The sequence below is a fragment of the Salmo trutta genome, chromosome 4 (assembly GCF_901001165.1).
Source record: "Salmo trutta chromosome 4, fSalTru1.1, whole genome shotgun sequence".
Classification (NCBI taxonomy): domain Eukaryota; kingdom Metazoa; phylum Chordata; class Actinopteri; order Salmoniformes; family Salmonidae; genus Salmo; species Salmo trutta.
Window position 1 is genome coordinate 63832652 of NC_042960.1, and position 18550 is coordinate 63851201.

General features: G+C 44.2%; 1 protein-coding gene across 1 annotated transcript in view; it reads right to left on the minus strand.

The window, feature by feature from the left end:
• The window catches only part of LOC115193065 (unconventional myosin-IXAa), a 272296-nt gene that overhangs the window by 18895 nt on the left and 234851 nt on the right, over positions 1-18550 (minus strand). Inside the window, exons 29-37 of the mRNA XM_029752049.1 lie at positions 17685-17801; positions 16473-16661; positions 15268-15315; positions 15033-15144; positions 14308-14369; positions 13767-13959; positions 7168-7296; positions 4401-4506; positions 4004-4135 (exon numbers count right to left, since the gene is read on the minus strand). Of these exons, the coding sequence (XP_029607909.1) occupies positions 4004-4135; positions 4401-4506; positions 7168-7296; positions 13767-13959; positions 14308-14369; positions 15033-15144; positions 15268-15315; positions 16473-16661; positions 17685-17801 (1088 nt within the window). The remainder of the gene's footprint in view (positions 1-4003; positions 4136-4400; positions 4507-7167; positions 7297-13766; positions 13960-14307; positions 14370-15032; positions 15145-15267; positions 15316-16472; positions 16662-17684; positions 17802-18550) is intronic.

Here is an 18550-nt window from a genome sequence, read left to right on the forward strand (position 1 = left end):
ATTATCATTGATATTGTCTTATAGGAACTGATTGCAGTCTGAGGGGATCTGGAACAGAAATAACACTCACTCATCTGATGAATTAAAGCTATTGAGGTACGTCCGTTGTCACTGCCATTGTTTACACAGTTGCAACTAATCGGGTTATCAAGAGTAGTAGGTTAAGGCCCAGTTCTCTGTGACATTTTAGAGACACATTTGCATCCTCTAAGCCCACACACACACTCATGAAGAAGTTTCACTTTCACACACACACACACACACACACACACACACACACACACACACAAAGGAGAATGAACATTGAGAGAGAATTGACATTGACCAAGGAAAAGAAGAATAAGAACAAAAATAAATACATACATTTGGACTGGAATTTACAAAAATAATAATTAAAGGTTAAATATGTTAAATGTTTGAGGGTGAAAGCATTGGGAAATGTACCAAGGGAGATAGTAAAGGATGATTGAAGCAATGCAGTTAAATGGTTAACAATGTTATAATGTTGTTTGCTTTAAGGTATGATGCATATAGACTATGTTTGTTAAGCTTAGAGGAACAAGGCCTTAGGGCGTGTAGGAGGTTGATAATGAAAGGTTACAATGTTGAAATGATGAAAGGTTTAAGTTGGTGAAGGTTTAAGTTGGTGAAGGTTTAAGTTGGTGAAGGTTTAAGATGTAATGGGAGTTAATGTGTTGGGTTGGAGTAGCATTATAATGGAGCCAAGTAGGCAATGGTAATGTTTTAAAAGTTAACGATAATAGAATGTACTAAATGGTGCTCGCTTGCATTGGAAATTCCCTGGTCAGAGCGACCAGGAGGAGGCATCCTGTCAAGGCGGGGATATTGCGAAAGGTAACATCCTGCCTAACTGGGTGTTAACCACTGAATGCGTCATCGGAGTAGGTGTAAACCACAATGAGAAAGGAAGATGGAGGGTATAAAGGGGGGCATGATAGAAGAACCTGTCGACTGCTGGAAGAAGATTTTTGCTGTAGCTTTTTTCGCTTAAAGTATATTTTATTTTTTCCTCCTATATTTTTTATTATACTTATATTTACATTTTTATTACATGCAGTTAAAGTAAAATTCTAGGAGGAATCCTTAAGAATACCTAATTGATATGAAAGAAGTCTCAAGGTATTGCTCTCCTGAGGTAGAGTACTTCATGATAAGCTGTAGACCACACTATCTACCAAGAGTTCTCATCTATATTATGCGTAGCCGTCCATTTACCACCGCAGACCGATGCTGGCACTAAGACCGCTCTCAACGAGATGTATAAGGCCATAAGCAAACAAGAAAATGCTCATCCAGAAGTGGCGCTCCTAGTGGCCGGGGACTTTAATGCTGGCAAACTTAAATCCATTTCACCTAATTTCTACCAGCACGTCACATGTGCAACCAGAGGGGAAAAAAACCTCTAGATCACCTCCACACACAGAGACGCGTGCACCCTCAATTTGGCAAATCTGACCACAACTCTATAACTCTATCCTCCTGATTCCTGCTTACAAGCAAAAACTAAAGCAGGAAGCACTGGTGATTCGCTCAATACTGAAGTTGTCAGATGACGTGGATGCTACACTACAGGACTGTTTTGCTACTACAGACTGGAATATGCTTCGGGTTTCATCCAATGGCATTGAGGAGTATACCACCTCAGTCACCGGCTTCATCAAGTGCATCGACGACGTCGTCCCCACAGTGACGGTACATACATATTCCAACCACAAGCCATGGATTACAGGCAACATCCGCATCGAGCTAAATGCTAGAGCTGCCACTTTCGAGGAGCGGGACACAAATCTGGACGCTTATAAGAAATCCTGCTACGCCCTCAGACGATCCATCAAACAGGCAAAGCGTCAATACAGGATTAAGGTTGAATCCTACTACACTGGCTCTGATGCTTGTCGGATTTGGCAGGCCTTGAAAACTAATACGGACTACAAAGGGAAAGCGAGTCGCGAGCTGCCCAGTGACGTGAACCTATCAGACAAGCTAAATGGCTTTTATGCTCGCTTTGAGGCAAGCAACACTGAAGCATGCATGAGAGCACCAGCTGTTCCAGATGACTGTGTGATCATGCTCTCCGTTGCCGATGTGAGCAAGACCTTTAAGCAGGTCAACATTCACAAAGCCGCGGGGCCAGACAGATTACCAGGACTTGTACTCAAAGCATGTGTGGACCAACTGGCAAGTGTCTTCACTGACATTTTCAACCTCTCCCTGACCGAGTCTGTAATATCTACACGTTTCAAGCAGACCACCATAGTCCCTGTGCCCAAGGAAGCCCACGGTAACCTGCCTAAATTATTACCGCCCCGTAGCACTCATGTCGGTAGCCATGAAATGCTTTGAAAGACAGGTCATGGCTCACATCAACACCATCATTCTGGAAATCCTAGACCCACTCCAATTCGCATACCGCTCCAACAGATCCACAGATGACACAATCTCAATCGCACTCCACACTTCCCTTTCCCACCTGGACAAAAGTAACACCTATGTGAGAGTGCTATTCATTGACTACAGCTAAGCATTCAACATCATAGTGCCCACAAAGCTCATCACTAAACTAAGGACCCTGGGACTAAACACCACCCTCTGCAACTGGATCCTGGACTTCCTGACGGGCCGCCCCCCAGGTGGTAAGGGTAGGCAACAACACATCTGCCACGCTGATCCTTAACACTGGGGCCCCTCAGGGGTACGTGCTTAGTCCCCTCCTGTACTCCCTGTTCACTCACGACACAACAGCCTATTTGGAGGAGGTCAGAGACAACAACCTCTCTCTCCATGTGAGCAAGACAAAGGAGCTGATCGTGGACTACAGGAAAAGGCGGGCCGAACAGGCCGCCATTAACATCGACGGGCTGTAGTGGAGCGGGTCGAGAGTTTCAAGTTCCTTGGTGTCCACATCACCAACGAACTATCATGGTCCAAACACACCAAGACAGTTGTGAAGAGGGTACAACAAAACCTTTTCTCCCTCAGGAGACTGAAAAGACTTGGCATGGGTCCCCATATCCTCAAAAAGTTCTACAGCTGCACCATCGAGAGCATCCTGACCGGTTGCATCACCAACTGGTATGGCAACTGCTCAGCATCTAACCGTAAGGCGCTACAGAGGGTAGTGCGTACGGCCCAATAAATCACTGGGGCCAAGCTTCCTGCCATCCAGGACCTATATACACATGTGACAAATACAATTTGATTTGATAGAAGCATGTTTTTAGACAACGTCTGAGGGGGGAGCCAAAAAACTGTTGATAGAGTTGTAGATGGACCGTTTGTCTTGTTATTAAATATGTCAAATAAAACTGTAATAGACCCCCCAAAAATATTTTATTGGCTTAGCAATAAGTGTTTAGTAGAGGGCACTGAAGGTGTCTATCAATTCAATGTACTGTTGATGGTTACCTATCATTGATTGGTGATATTGATTGATTTGTGATTCTTTTATGCCTGTTTCTGAAATGTTGAAAAAATCTGCTTTATTGTTCTGAAACCCTGTGTCATCAAAGAGTCATACAAGTGCATGACGTTTTACTCTTTCTGAAATAGACTGGATTCATTTAGCATCTGGTTAACTAGCCTATCGGGGACCAGATATCGATGACCAGATATCGGGGACCTGAGTTGCTGGTATAAAGTAATCTAACCTGAGGGACTCGACTTCGGGGATAGCCCACTCTACTGTAAGGCCATTAATGTTGAGTTTGAGGAACAGTCCCTAGCTCTATCCTGGCTCAGTGGTAAGGCAGAGCGGCATCTATCAGATCTGTAGGGGCAAGAAATAACCTTGACCTTAACACTGATAGCAAAAACAACTGCAGCAGAGAAGTTGGCTGTGTCTATAGCTGTCGCAATAGAGAGACAGAGAGACAGACAGGTAGACAGAGGTTGTTTCCTATGACTCTGGTCCTGGAGTTCTGCAAAGCCTTCCAGAACCAGGAACGATGCGCCCTGGGTGAGAAGCACCATAAGGGAGTCTTACGCGGTGGTCTTGCCGATGTCCTGGACACTCTGCAGGGGGTCGATGGTGTCGGGGCAGCGGAGGATGCAGGGGGCGAACACGATGGCTAGGGCATTGGCCGACATACGGTTGGTGTCTTCCTGAAGGGTGATCCTGGAAGACCACACACACACAAACACACGTCAGAGGGGGGGGTCGCAAAAAAACTATTGAAAACTGTCAAATAGTTTCTTCAATGTGAAAACTGGTATGCAGTGGATGCCAACTTCCCTCCACCCTTCTCCCACACTGCCCGTCATGGATTTAGAAGCATTGGTGTATCATTGACTGGAGGGAGTTTGTGCACACTTTGGGAGAAGGGTGGAGAATTGGGACGCAGCCAGTGAGTGGACATCCTGTTTCCTATGGGACCCCTCACCTGACCAGGTGGAAGATGAGGCGCTCCAGGGTACTCAGGTGGGTTCTGCTGAGCAGGTCGATCACAGAGTACACCCCTCGGATCACCTCCTTCTTGTCTGGCTGACCTGCATGGGGGACACACCACCAAAGAAATACAATTACTTCCTGCTTTTACTTCCTGCTTCACTCCTATTGGGGACACAGACATTACATCTTTATAATATATTATATATATATATAGATTTATACAGTGCATTCGGGAAAGTATTGTTTTTAATACATTTGCTAAAATAAAAAATAAAACTGTTTTCACTTTGTCCTTATGGGGTATTGTGTGTAGAATGATGAGGAATTGTTATTTATTTTATCCATGTTAGAATAAGGCTGTAACGAAACAAAATGTGGAAAAGGTTAAGACGTCTGAACAAATCAAATCAAATTTGATTGGTCACATACACATATTTAGCAGATATTATTGTGGGTGTAGCGAAACGGAGTGATGGAGTGCTGCATCAGATGACCAGGCCTCCACAATTACAAATGAGTAGGGACAGCATAGACTACCAGTGAAAAGTTTGGACACACCTACTCATTCAAGGCTTTTTCTTTGTTTTTGCTATTTTCTACATTGTATAATAATAGTTAAGACATCAAAACTATGAAATAACACATATGGTATCATGTAGTAACCCCAAAATGTTTTAAACAAATACACTGCTCAAAAAAATAAAGGGAACACTAAAATAACATCCTAGATCTGAATGAATGTAATAATCTTATTAAATACTTTTTTCTTTACATAGTTGAATGTGCTGGCAACAAAATCACACAAAAATAATCAATGGAAATCCAATTTATCAACCCATGGAGGTCTGGATTTGGAGTCACACTCAAAATTAAAGTGGAAAACCACACTACAGGCTGATCCAAGTTTGATGTAATGTCCTTAAAACAGGTCAAAATGAGGCTCAGTAGTGTGTGTGGCCTCCACGTGCCTGTATGACCTCCCTACAACGCCTGGGCATGCTCCTGATGAGGTGGCGGATGGTCTCCTGAGGGATCTCCTCCCAGACCTGGACTAAAGCATCCGCCAGCTCCTGGACAGTCTGTGGTGCAACGTGGCGTTGGTGGATAGAGTGAGACATGATGTCCCAGATGTGCTCAATTGGATTCAGGTCTGGGGAACGGGCGGGCCAGTCCATAGCATCAATGCCTTCTTCTTGCAGGAACTGCTGACACACTCCAGCCACATGAGGTCTAGCATTGTCTTGCATTAGGAGGAACCCAGGGCCAACCGCACCAGCATATGGCCTCAGAAGGGGTCTGAGGATCTCATCTCGGTACCTAATGGCAGTCAGGCTACCTCTGGCGAGCACATGGAGGGCTGTGCGGCCCCCCAAAGAAATGCCACCCCACACCATGACTGACCCACCGCCAAACCGGTCATGCTGGAGGATGTTGCAGGCAGCAGAACGTTCTCCACGGCGTCTCCAGACTCTGTCACGTCTGTCACATGTGCTCAGTGTGAACCTGCTTTCATCTGTGAAGAGCACAGGGCGCCAGTAGCGAATTTGTCAATCTTGGTGTTCTCTGGCAAATGCCAAACGTCCTGCACGGTGTTGGGCTGTAAGCACAACCCCCACCTGTGGACGTCGGGCCCTCATACCACCCTCATGGAGTTTGTTTCTGACCGTTTGAGCAGACACATGCACATTTGTGGCCTGCTGGAGGTCATTTTATAGGGCTCTGGCAGTGCTCCTTCTGCTCCTCCTTGCACAAAGGCGGAGGTAGCGGTCCTACTGCTGGGTTGTTGCCCTCCTACGGCCTCCTCCACGTCTCCTGATGTACTGGCCTGTCTCCTGGTAGCGCCTCCATGCTCTGGACACTACGCTGACAGACACAGCAAACCTTCTTGCCACAGCTCGCATTGATGTGCCATCCTGGATGAGCTGCACTACCTGAGCCACTTGTGTGGGTTGTAGACTCCGTCTCATGCTACCACTAGAGTGAAAGCACCGCCAGCATTCAAAAGTGACCAAAACATCAGCCAGGAAGCATAGGAACTGAGAAGTGGTCTGTGGTCACCACCTGCAGAACCACTCCTTTATTGGGGGTGTCTTGCTAATTGCCTATAATTTCCACCTGTTGTCTATTCCATTTGCACAACAGCATGTGACATTTATTGTCAATCAGTGTTGCTTCCTAAGTGGACAGTTTGATTTCACAGAAGTGTGATTGACTTGGAGTTACATTGTGTTGTTTAAGTGTTCCCTTTATTTTTTTGTGCAGTATATATTTAATATTTTAGTTTCTTCAAAGTAGCCACCGTTTGCCTTGATGACAGCTTTGCACGCTCTTGGCATTCTCTCATCAATGCAAAGGGTGGCTACTTTGATGAATCTCAAATAACATTTTTGGGTTACTACATGATTCCATATGTGATATTTCATTGTTTTGATGGCTTCACTATTATTCTACAATGTACAAAGTAGTAAAAAAAAAATAATAATAATTTGAATGAGTTTGTCCAAACTTTTGACTGGTACTGTATATATATATATATATATATATATATATATATATATATATATATATATATATATATATACACACACACACACACACACACACACACACACACACACACACACACACACACACACACACACACACCTTGATTCAGTGAAAATCATCTATAAAATGGTACCTTGGCCACATTTAGCCATTACTACATAGTAACATTGTAACAGAATAACAAGGTGAATACTTGTGAACCTAGCTCTTACCCATTGCCCGGAGGAATTCCTCGTACAGTTCAAAGGTCATCAGAGGGTTGGGCAGGTCACGGAGCCATTGTTTGAGCACGCCGGCGATGACGTGGATGTTGTAGTCGTCCAGGTTCATGCTGCTCACATCTGAAGTAGGAGAGGAAGAGAGAAAGAGAGGAAGAGAGTAGGACAGGAAGAGAGTAGGAGAGTAGGAGAGGAAGAGAGTAGGAGAGGAAGAGAGTAGGACAGGAAGAGAGTAGGACAGGAAGAGAGTAGGAGAGGAAGAGAGTAGGACAGGAAGATAGTAGGACAGGAAGAGAGTAGGACAGGAAGAGAGTAGGAGAGGAAGAGAGTAGGAGAGGAAGAGAGCAGGACAGGAAGAGAGCAGGAGAGGAAGAGAGCAGGAGAGGAAGAGAGCAGGACAGGAAGAGAGTAGGACAGGAAGAGAGTAGGACAGGAAGAGAGTAGGACAGGAAGAGAGTAGGACAGGAAGAGAGTAGGAGAGGAAGAGAGTAGGAGAGGAAGAGAGTAGGACAGGAAGAGAGTAGGACAGGAAGAGAGTAGGAGAGGAAGAGAGTAGGAGAGGAAGAGAGGAAGAGAGTAGGAGAGGAAGAGAGTAGGAGAGGAAGAGAGTAGGACAGGAAGAGAGTAGGACAGGAAGAGAGTAGGACAGGAAGAGAGTAGGACAGGAAGAGAGTAGGACATGAAGAGAGTAGGAGAGGAAGAGAGTAGGACATGAAGAGAGTAGGAGAGGAAGAGAGTAGACACTGGTCTTTACAATGAAAACTGTTGACATAGCAGTTGCTGTCTGCTATGTATTATAGATACCTTTCATACAAATCTTAACCTTGTGACCCATTCTATGTATCTGTTGTTCGTCATTAAGGTTGAGAGGGGTGTATCTTGGCTATAAAAGATCTTTGTACTTTTGTGTTGTCACTTTCAATGGTTCATTAGAAACGGTGCATCATTGAAAGTCAGTGCTATTGCAAAGATCTTATTATTAAAGATGTAGTTTAAGTATAACTCTGACTGGTGTGTGAAGTTTGTCTCTCTCCTCATTTGGTAATACAGAAATTAACCACCACACGCTGTTCTGTGAAGGGAGTAGTACACAGCGTTGTACGAGATCTTCAGTTTCATGGCAATTTCTCACAAGAACAAGAATAGACTGATGAGTTTCAGAAGAAAGTTCTTTGTTTCTGGTCATTTTGAGTCTGTAATCGAACCCACAAATGCTGATGCTCCAGATACTCAACTAGTCTAAAGAAGGTCAGTGTTATTGCTTCTTTAATTAGAACAACAGTTTTCAGCTATGCTAACATAATTGCAAAAGGGTTTTCTAATAACCAATTAGCCTTTTAAAATGATAAACTTGGATTAGCTAACACAACGTGTCATTGGAACACAGGAGTGATGGTTGCTGATAATGGGCCTCTGTAGATATTCCTTTCTTTTTTTTTTTTAAATCAGCCGTTTCCATCTACAATAGTCATTTACAACCTTAACAATGTCTACACTGTATTTCTGATAAATGTTATGTTATTTTAATGGACAAAAAATGTGTTTGTCTTTCAAAAACAAGGACATTTCTAAGTGACCCCAAACTTTTGAATGGTAGTATATATAAACTCAGCAAAAAAATAAATGTCCTCTCACTGTCAACAGCTTTTATTTTCAGCAAACTTAACATGTGTAAATGTTTGTATGAACATAACAAGATTCAACAACTGAGACATGAACTGAACAAGTTCCACAGACTAACAGAAATTGAATTTTATTTATTTATTTATTTCACCTTTATTTAAGCAGGTAGGCTAGTTGAGAAAAAGTTCTCATTTGCAACTGCGACCTGACCAAGATAAAGCAAAGCAATTCTACACATACAACAACACAGAGTTACACATGGAATAAACAAAACATACAGTCAATAATATATTAGAACAAAATAAAAAATGTGTCCCTGAACAAAGGGGCGGGGTCAAAATCAAAAGTAACAGTCAGTATCTGGTGTGGCCACCAGCTGCATTAAGTACTGCAGTGCATCTCCTCCTCATGGACTGCACCAGATTAGCCAGTTCTTGCTGTGAGATGTTACCCCACTCTTCCACCAAGGCACCTGCTAGTCCCCGGACATTTCTGGGGGGAATGGCCCTAGCCCTCACCCTCCGATGCAACAGGTCCCAGATGTCCTCAATGGGATTGAGATCCGGGCTCTCGCTGGCCATGGCAGAACACTGACATTCCTGTCTTGCAGGAAATCACGCACAGAAAGAGCAGTATGGCTGGTGGCATTGTCATGTTGGTGGGTCATGTCATGCTGGAGGGTCATGTCATGACTGTTCGCTGCTCATGTCAACACTGTTCGCTGCTCTGGCACCCCAATGGTGGAACAAGCTCCCTCACGACGCCAGGACAGCGGAGTCAATCACCACCTTCCGGAGACACCTGAAACCCCACCTCTTTAAAGAATACCTGGGATAGGATAAAGTAATCCTTCTAAACCCCCCCCCTTAAAAGATTTAGATGCACTATTGTAAAGTGGTTGTTCCACTGGATATCATAAGGTGAATGCAACAATTTGTAAGTCGCTCTGGATAAGAGCGTCTGCTAAATGACTTAAATGTAATGTAAATGTAAATGTAAATGATGAGCCTGCAGGAAGGGTACCACATGAGGGAGGAGGATGTCTTCCCTGTAACGCACAGCGTTGAGATTGCCTGCAATAACAACAAGCTCAGTCCGATGATGCTGTGACACCCCGCCCCAGACCATGACGGACCCTCCACCTCCAAATCGATCCCGCTCCAGAGTACAGGCCTCGGTGTAACGCTCATTCCTTTGACGATAAACGCGAATCCGACCATCACCCCTGGTGAGACAAAACCGTGACTCGTCAGTGAAGAGCACTTTTTGCAGGTCCTGTCTGGTCCAGCGATGGTGGGTTGGTGCCCATAGGCGACGTTGTTGCCACTTATGTCTGGTGAGGACCTGCCTTACAACAGGCCTACAAGCCCTCAGTCCAGCCTCTCTCAGCCTATTGCGGACAGTCTGAGCACTGATGGAGGGATTGTGCATTCCTGGTGTAACTCGGGCAGTTGTTGTTGCCATCCTGTACCTGTCCCGCAGGTGTGATGTTCGGATGTACCGATCCTGTGCAGGTGTTGTTACACGTGGTCTGCCACTGCGAGGACGATCAGCTGTCCATCCTGTCTCCCTGTAGCGCTGTCTTAGGCATCTCACAGTACGGACATTGCAATTTATTGTCCTGAATGCCTAAGGCACATTCACGCAGATGAGCAGGGACCTGGGCATCTTTCTTTTGGTGTTTTTCAGAGTCAGTAGAAAGGCCTCTTTAGTGTCCTAAGTTTTCATAACTGTGACCTTAATTGCCTACCGTCTGTAAGGTGTTAGTGTCTTAATGACCGTTCCACAGGTGCATGTTCATTAATTGTTTATGGTTCATTGAACAAGCATGGGAAACAGTGTTTAAACCTTTTACAATGAAGATCTGTAAAATTTTGAAAGACAGGGTCCTGAAAAAGGGACGTTTCTTTTTTTGCTGAGTTTATATATATATATATATATATATATATATATACAGTACTAGTCAAAAGTTTGGACATACCTCAATTACCTCGACTAACCGGTGCCCCCGCACCGGTATCCCCTGTATATACAGTTGAAGTCCGAAGTTTAAGTTGGAGTCATTAAAACTTGTTTTTCAACCACTCCACAAATTTCTTGTTAACAAACTATCGTTTTGACAAGTCTGTTAGGACATCCTCTTTGTGCATGACACAAGTCATTTTTCCAACAATAGTTTACAGACAGATTATTTCACTCATAATTCACTGTATCACAATTCCAGTGGGTCAGAAGTTTACATACACTAAGTTGACTGTGACCTTTAAACAGCTTGGAACATTTCAGAAAACGGTGTCATGTCTTTAGAAGCTTCTGATAGGCTAATTGACATCATTTGAGTCAATTGGAGGTGTACCTGTGGATGTATTTCAAGGCCTACCTTCAAACTCAGTGCCTCTTTGCTTGACATCATGGGAAAATCAAAAGAAATCAGCCAAGACCTCACAAAACAAAATTGGAGACCTCCACAAGGTTGATTCATCCTTGGGAGCAATTTCCAAACGCCTGAAGGTACCACGTTCATCTGTACAAATAATAGTACGCAAGTATAAACACCATGGGACCACGCAGCCATCATACTGCTCAGGAAGGAGACGCGTTCTGTCTCCTAGAGATGAACGTACTTTGGTGTGAAAAGTGCAAATCAATCCCAGAACAACAGCAAAGGACCTTGTGAAGATGCTGGAGGAAGCAGGTAAAAAAGTATATATATCCACTGTATAAAACAAGTCCTATATCAACAACCTGAAAGGCCGCTCAGCAAGGAAGAAGCCACTGCTCCAAAACTGTCATAAAAAAGCCAGACTATGGTTTCCAACTGCCCATGGGGACAAAGATCGTACTTTTTGGAGAAATGTCCTCTGGTCTGATGAAACAAAAATAGAACTGTTTGGCCATAATGACCATTGTTATGTTTGGAGGAAAAAGGGGGAGGCTTGCAGGCCGAAAAACACCATCCCAACCGTGAAGCACGGGGGTGGCAGCATCATGTTGTGGGGGTGCTTTGCTGCAGGAGGGACTGCTGTGCTTCACAAAATAGATGGCATCATGAGGCAGGAAAATGATGTGGATATATTGAAGCAACATCTCAAGACATCAGTCAGGAAGTTAAAGCTTGGTCGCAAATGGGTCTTTCAAATGGACAATGTTGTGGCAAAATGACTTAAGGACAACAAAGTCAAGATATTGGAGTGGCCATCACAAAGCCCTGACCTCAATCCTATAGAACATTTGCAAGGAGGCCTACAAACCTGACTCATTTACACCAGCTCTGTCAGGAGGAATGGGACAAAATTCATCCAACTTATTGTGGGAAGCTTGTGGAAGGCTACCCGAAACGTTTGACACAAGTTAAACAATTTAAAGGCAATTCTACCAAATACTAATTGAGTGTATGTAAACTTCTGACCCACTGGGAATGTGATTAATGAAATAAAAGCTGAAATCACTCTCTCTCTACTATTATTCTGACATTTCACATTCTTAAAATCAAGTGGTGATCCTAACTGACCTAAAACAGGGAATTTTTACTCGGATTAAATGTCAGGAATTGTGAAAAAACGGATTTTAAATGTATTCGGCTAAGGTGTATGTAAACTTCAACTGTAGCCTCACTATTGTCATTTTACTGCTGCTTTTTGATATTTGTTACTTTTATTTCTTATTTTTGTATTCTTTTTCAGGTATTTTTTCTTAACTGCATTGTTGGTTAAGGGCTTGTAAGTAAGCATTACACTGTAAGGTATAGTATTTGGCGCAAATACAATTTGATTTGATTTGACCTACTCATTCAAGGGTTTTTCTTTATTTTTACTATTTTCTACATTGTAGAATAATAGTGAAGACGTCAAAACTATGAAATAACACATATGGAATCATGTAGTAACCAAAACAGTGTTCAACAAATCTAAATATATTTTATATTTCAGATTCTTCAAAGTAGCCACCCTTTGCCTTGATGACAGCTTTGTACATTCTTGGCATTCTCTCAACCAGCTTCATGAGGTAGTCACCTGGAATGCATTTCAATTAACAGGTGTGCCTTGTTAAAAGTGCATTTGTGGAATTTCTTTCCTTCTTAAATAGCGCTATTTGTTAAAAAACCAAGTCCATATTATGGTAAGAACAGCTCAAATAAGCAAAGACAAACTGTGGGAATCAAATAAAATCCCCCGCGGGATTGTGGGACCCTGCTATGGAGTATAGACCAGAGATGGGCAACATGAGGGGCCGCTGTGGCTCGTGGGTATGCGTACCCACACCCACACATACAGTCAGAGCTAGAATTTTGGTGCCCCTAAGCAATATTTTGTTGGGCTTGCGAGCAAAAATTTTAGCGGCCCCACCTTCTGACATCAGACAGAAGACATTGACGTTTTAGAGTTTAATTCCTGTAATTCATAACATTTTGCCATGGAGCAGAGACCCAAATGTTTGCAGTTTTTTTATATGATATCTGAGTGAGAGGAACTAACAAAAGCAATGGGGGACCCACTGGTTACTACAAGTTTAGATAGCTGGCCGCTAAACTAAATTACCAAGCTAGACTAAATTATCAAAGTAGACTAAATTACCAATCTAGACTAAATTACCAATCTAGACTAAATTACCAAACTAGACTAAATGATAAAAGTAGACTAAATTACCAATCTAGACTAAATTACCAATCTAGACTAAATTACCAATCTAGACTAAATTACCAATCTAGACTAAATTACCAAACTAGACTAAATTATCAAACTAGACTAAATTATCAAACTAGACTAAATTACCAATCTAGACTAAATGACCAATCTAAAAAATGTCAGCTGACATGGACTAATTGACTGACATTTCGAAATTGCACCTTATGTATTCTAGTATTCTAGAACTGATCTGAGGGCCATCCCTGGTATAGACAGTCCTTTGACCATATCTCTGCTATCCCTCCCCGGTCTACTTTAACTGGTGTAGTACCCTGCCAATCATACCTGTGTCCAGCCCCTGCCGCAGCTCTTTGATCTTATTGGTGGAGCCAGACTTCCTGTAGATGCCCTCTGTGTAGAGGCCGTGCATCTCGATGTAGTTGATGAGCTTCTCCACCACCAGGGGCACTGTCCTCTCCTCGCTGGTCAGACGAGACACCTCCACGCCAAACTGCCTGGACGACAGCTCCAGGTCGTACTGATAGAGAAAAACACAAACACGGATGGAAGGACGGACACACATGTACACCGCAAACACACGCGCACAGACGGATGGACAGAAGTGAGAAGCGCAGACAGAACAATATATAACATGGAGGTACAGAGAGAGAAAAAATTGTGGTGTAAAATATTTAATGGGTATTTATTTGCATCTGCAAATGTAAACACTCCAACATCCGTTATTAGGAATGTAAGAAAAGCCATCGAGGGAATAGTCTCCTCTTTACATCACTGCTAAGTATGACATGGTTCGTTGATCGTTAGCCTTATCCCTCCTTTCCATTGTCAGTAACGTACACTTGCACACTATAAAATAGTCTCTTACCTTTTTGCTACATTTGGTGGTCATCCTGGAGCAGCACTTTCTATGGCAGGCGTACCGACACACTGCAGAAGAGGACACAACAGAGACAGAACCAATCGGGATCTGCTAACCTTTACACAACGTTCTGACAACGTTCCGTGTCCAACCCCTGGTCAGTCAACAACCTGTATACCCTAACCTTTCTGCAACATTCCAACAACGTTTCAACAACGTTCCGTGTCCAACCGCTGGTCAGTCAACAACCTGTATACCCTAACCTTTCTGCAACATTCCAACAATGTTTCAACATTGTTCAGTGTCCAACCCCTGGGTCAAGAATAGTGCCGTTTGGAATCAATACTTAAAGAGAGTACGGAGGACATAACAAGATAGAAGATTTATGACAAGAGCTGGAACACCATTTTTTAAAATAATTATTTAAAAAAATATATATTTAACCTTTATTTAACGAGGCGAGTTGGTTAAGAACAAATTCTAATTTACAATGACGGCCTACCCCGGCCAAACCCGGCCAACACTGGGCCAATTGTGCGCCGCCCTATGGGACTCCCAATCACGGCCGGATGTGATACAGCTTGGAATCGAACCAGGGACTGTAGTGATGCCTCTTGCACTGAGATGCAGTGCCTTAGACCGCTACGCCAATCTGACTACAGACATTTAAGAGGCAGCACAGTAACAGGACGTGTGAGTGTCAGTGAATCCACGTGTGTGTGTGTACTCACGTTTGCAGACGCAGGCCCGGTCCATCATCCAGATGAGAGAAGAGCAGTACTCGCAGTAGGTGGGGATGCTGTACTGGGTGGACTTGAAGATGTGGCCGTTGTGCTCCTCAACCTGCAGAGGGCGATAGAGGGGCTCAGCTCAGTTTGCCATTAAGATACAGCCATACATCACATTAGAAACTTAGTGTAGAGATATAGTATAGAATACCCAGTCAAAGAAAGATGGAGGACTCACAATGTCAGGTTCCTTTTTTCTCCTCTTCTTACGTTCTGGTTTGGAGGCCTGAGAGAACAGGAGACAGACGGACAGATCAGTGAGAGAACAGGAGACAGACGGACAGATCAGTGAGAGAACAGGAGACAGACGGACAGATCAGTGAGAGAACAGGAGACAGACGGACAGATCAGTGAGAGAACAGGAGACAGACGGACAGATCAGTGAGAGAACAGGAGACAGACGGACAGATCAGTGAGAGAACTGGAGACAGACGGACAGATCAGTGAGAGAACAGGAGACAGACGGACAGATCAGTGAGAGAACTGGAGACAGACGGACAGATCAGTGAGAGAACAGGAGACAGACGGACAGATCAGTGAGAGAACAGGAGACAGACGGACAGATCAGTGAGAGAACAGGAGACAGACGGACAGATCAGTGAGAGAACAGGAGACAGACGGACAGATCAGTGAGAGAACAGGAGACAGATGGACAGATCAGTGAGAGAACAGGAGACAGACAGACGGACAGATCAGTAAGAGAACAGGAGACAGACGGACAGATTAGTGAGAGAACAGGAGACAGACGGACAGATCAGTGAGAGAACAGGAGACAGACGGACAGATCAGTGAGAGAACAGGAGACAGACGGACAGATCCATCCATCTTGCCACCCATCACACCCATACATCCAACATGCCATACTACTGTTAAGGGATTTCCATATCAATGGGACTGACCTGAAAAAACTACAAGCTAAATAAACAACACACACACACCCAGCCCAAACCCTTCCACCCCCACACACACCCAGCCCAAACCCTTCCACCCCACACACACACACCCAGCCCAAACCCTTCCACCCCTTCACACACCCCCACACACACCCAGCCCAAACACACACACACACACACACACACACACACACACACACACACACACACACACACACACACAGCCCAACCCTTCCACCCCTACACACCCCCACACACACACACAGCCCAAACCCTTCCACCCCTACACACACCCCCACACACACCCAGCCTAAACCCTTCCACCCTTACACACACACAGCCCAACCCTTCCACCCCTACACACCCACACACACACAGCCCAAACCCTTCCACCCTTACACACACCCAGCCTAAACCCTTCCACCCCTACACACACACACACACCCAGCCCAAACCCTTCCACCCCTACACACATAAGAACCCACACTACCTTGATGATGGTGCCGTCCATGGGCTTGTACTCGGTCATGAACTCATCCAGGAAGACCTTGAAGGTGTTGACCCAGACCTTGACGGGCGACTCGCTCCAGTCCCTCTGTTCCAACCGCATGCTCTTCTCCAGGATGTGTTCAAACAGAGCATACAGGTCCTTATAACGGATACTCTTACCGTCATCCATCTGGAGGAGAGGGATAGGGGGAGAAGGAGGAGAGAGGGACAGAGGAGGAGGAGAGAGGGATAGGGGGAGAAGGAGGAGAGAGGGACAGGGGGAGAAGGAGGAGAGAGGGATAGAGGAGGAGAGAGGGACAGGGGGAGAAGGAGGAGAGAGGGACAGGGGGAGAAGGAGGAGAGAGGGACAGAGGAGGAGGAGAGAGGGATAGGGGGAGAAGGAGGAGAGAGGGACAGGGGGAGAAGGAGGAGAGAGGGATAGAGGAGGAGAGAGGGACAGGGGGAGAAGGAGGAGAGAGGGACAGGGGGAGAAGGAGGAGAGAGCGATAGGGATAGGGGAGGAGAGAGGGACGGGGAGAAGGAGGAGAGAGGGGAGGAGATAGGGGAGGAGGAGAGAGCGATAGGGATAGGGGAGGAGAGAGGGATAGGGGGAGAAGGAGGAGAGAGGGATAGGGGGAGAAGGAGGAGAGAGGGGAGGAGAGAGGGAAGGAGGAGAGAGCGATAGGGATAGGGGAGGAGAGAGGGACGGGGAGAAGGAGGAGAGAGGGAAGGAGGAGAGAGGGGAGGAGGAAGGTGGAGGATAAAAGATTAGTGGATGAAGAGGTATTTGTGGATAGGACCAGCCCATACATGTTCATCTAAAGCATTTTGAGATATTGTGAGAAAGTGCTATAATGCAATTGATTACATTATTACTATGTAAAGTAGTATGGAAGACAGAGATAATGATTACAGTATTAGTAGTATGGAAGACAGAGATAATGATTACAGTATTACTATGTAAAGTAGTATGGAAGACAGAGATAATGATTACAGTATTAGTAGTATGGAAGACAGAGATAATGATTACAGTATTAGTAGTATGGAAGACAGAGATAATGATTACAGTATTACTATGTAAAGTAGTATGGAAGACAGAGATGAGGAAGGACATGGAAGTAGAAAGGAGCCCAGCACCCAAGTGGGAATATAACTATAGTGTGAACCGTAACCATGTAAAACAACAATACACCATGTCCATTGTGGTACTCACAGCCAGGGCGGTGGAGTAGGAGTTGAAGATGTTGAGGCGGAACTCCTTCAGAGCTTTCTTGAAGACCACGTCCACCAAGGTGTCCTTCTGACAGTCCTCAGAGTCCAGATCACTGATCTGTAATAATATCAGAGTCCAGATCACTGATCTATAATAATACCAGAGTCCAGATCACTGATCTGTAATAATATCAGAGTCCAGATCACTGATCTATAATAATACCAGAGTCCAGATCACTGATCTGTAATAATACCAGAGTCCAGATCACTGATCTATATAATATCAGAGTCCAGATCACTGATCTATATAATATCAGTCCAGATCACTGATCTATAATAATATCAGAGTCCAGAGTCCAGATCACTGATCTATAATAATATCAGAGTCCAGATCACTGATCTATAATAATTTCAGAGTCCAGATCACTGATCTATAATAATATCAGAGTCCAGAGTCCAGATCACTGATCTATATAATATCAGTCCAGATCACTGATCTATAATAATATCAGTCCAGATCACTGATCTATATAATATCAGTCCAGATCACTGATCTATATAATATCAGTCCAGATCACTGATCTATATAATATCAGTCCAGATCACTGATCTATAATAATATCAGAGTCCAGGTCACTGATCTATAATAATATCAGAGTCCAGATCACTGATCTATAATAATTTCAGAGTCCAGAGTCCAGATCACTGATCTATAATAATATCAGAGTCCAGATCACTGATCTATAATAATATCAGAGTCCAGATCACTGATCTATAATAATATCAGAGTCCAGAGTCCAGATCACTGATCTGTAATAATATCAGAGTCCAGATCACTGATCTATAATAATATCAGAGTCCAGAGTC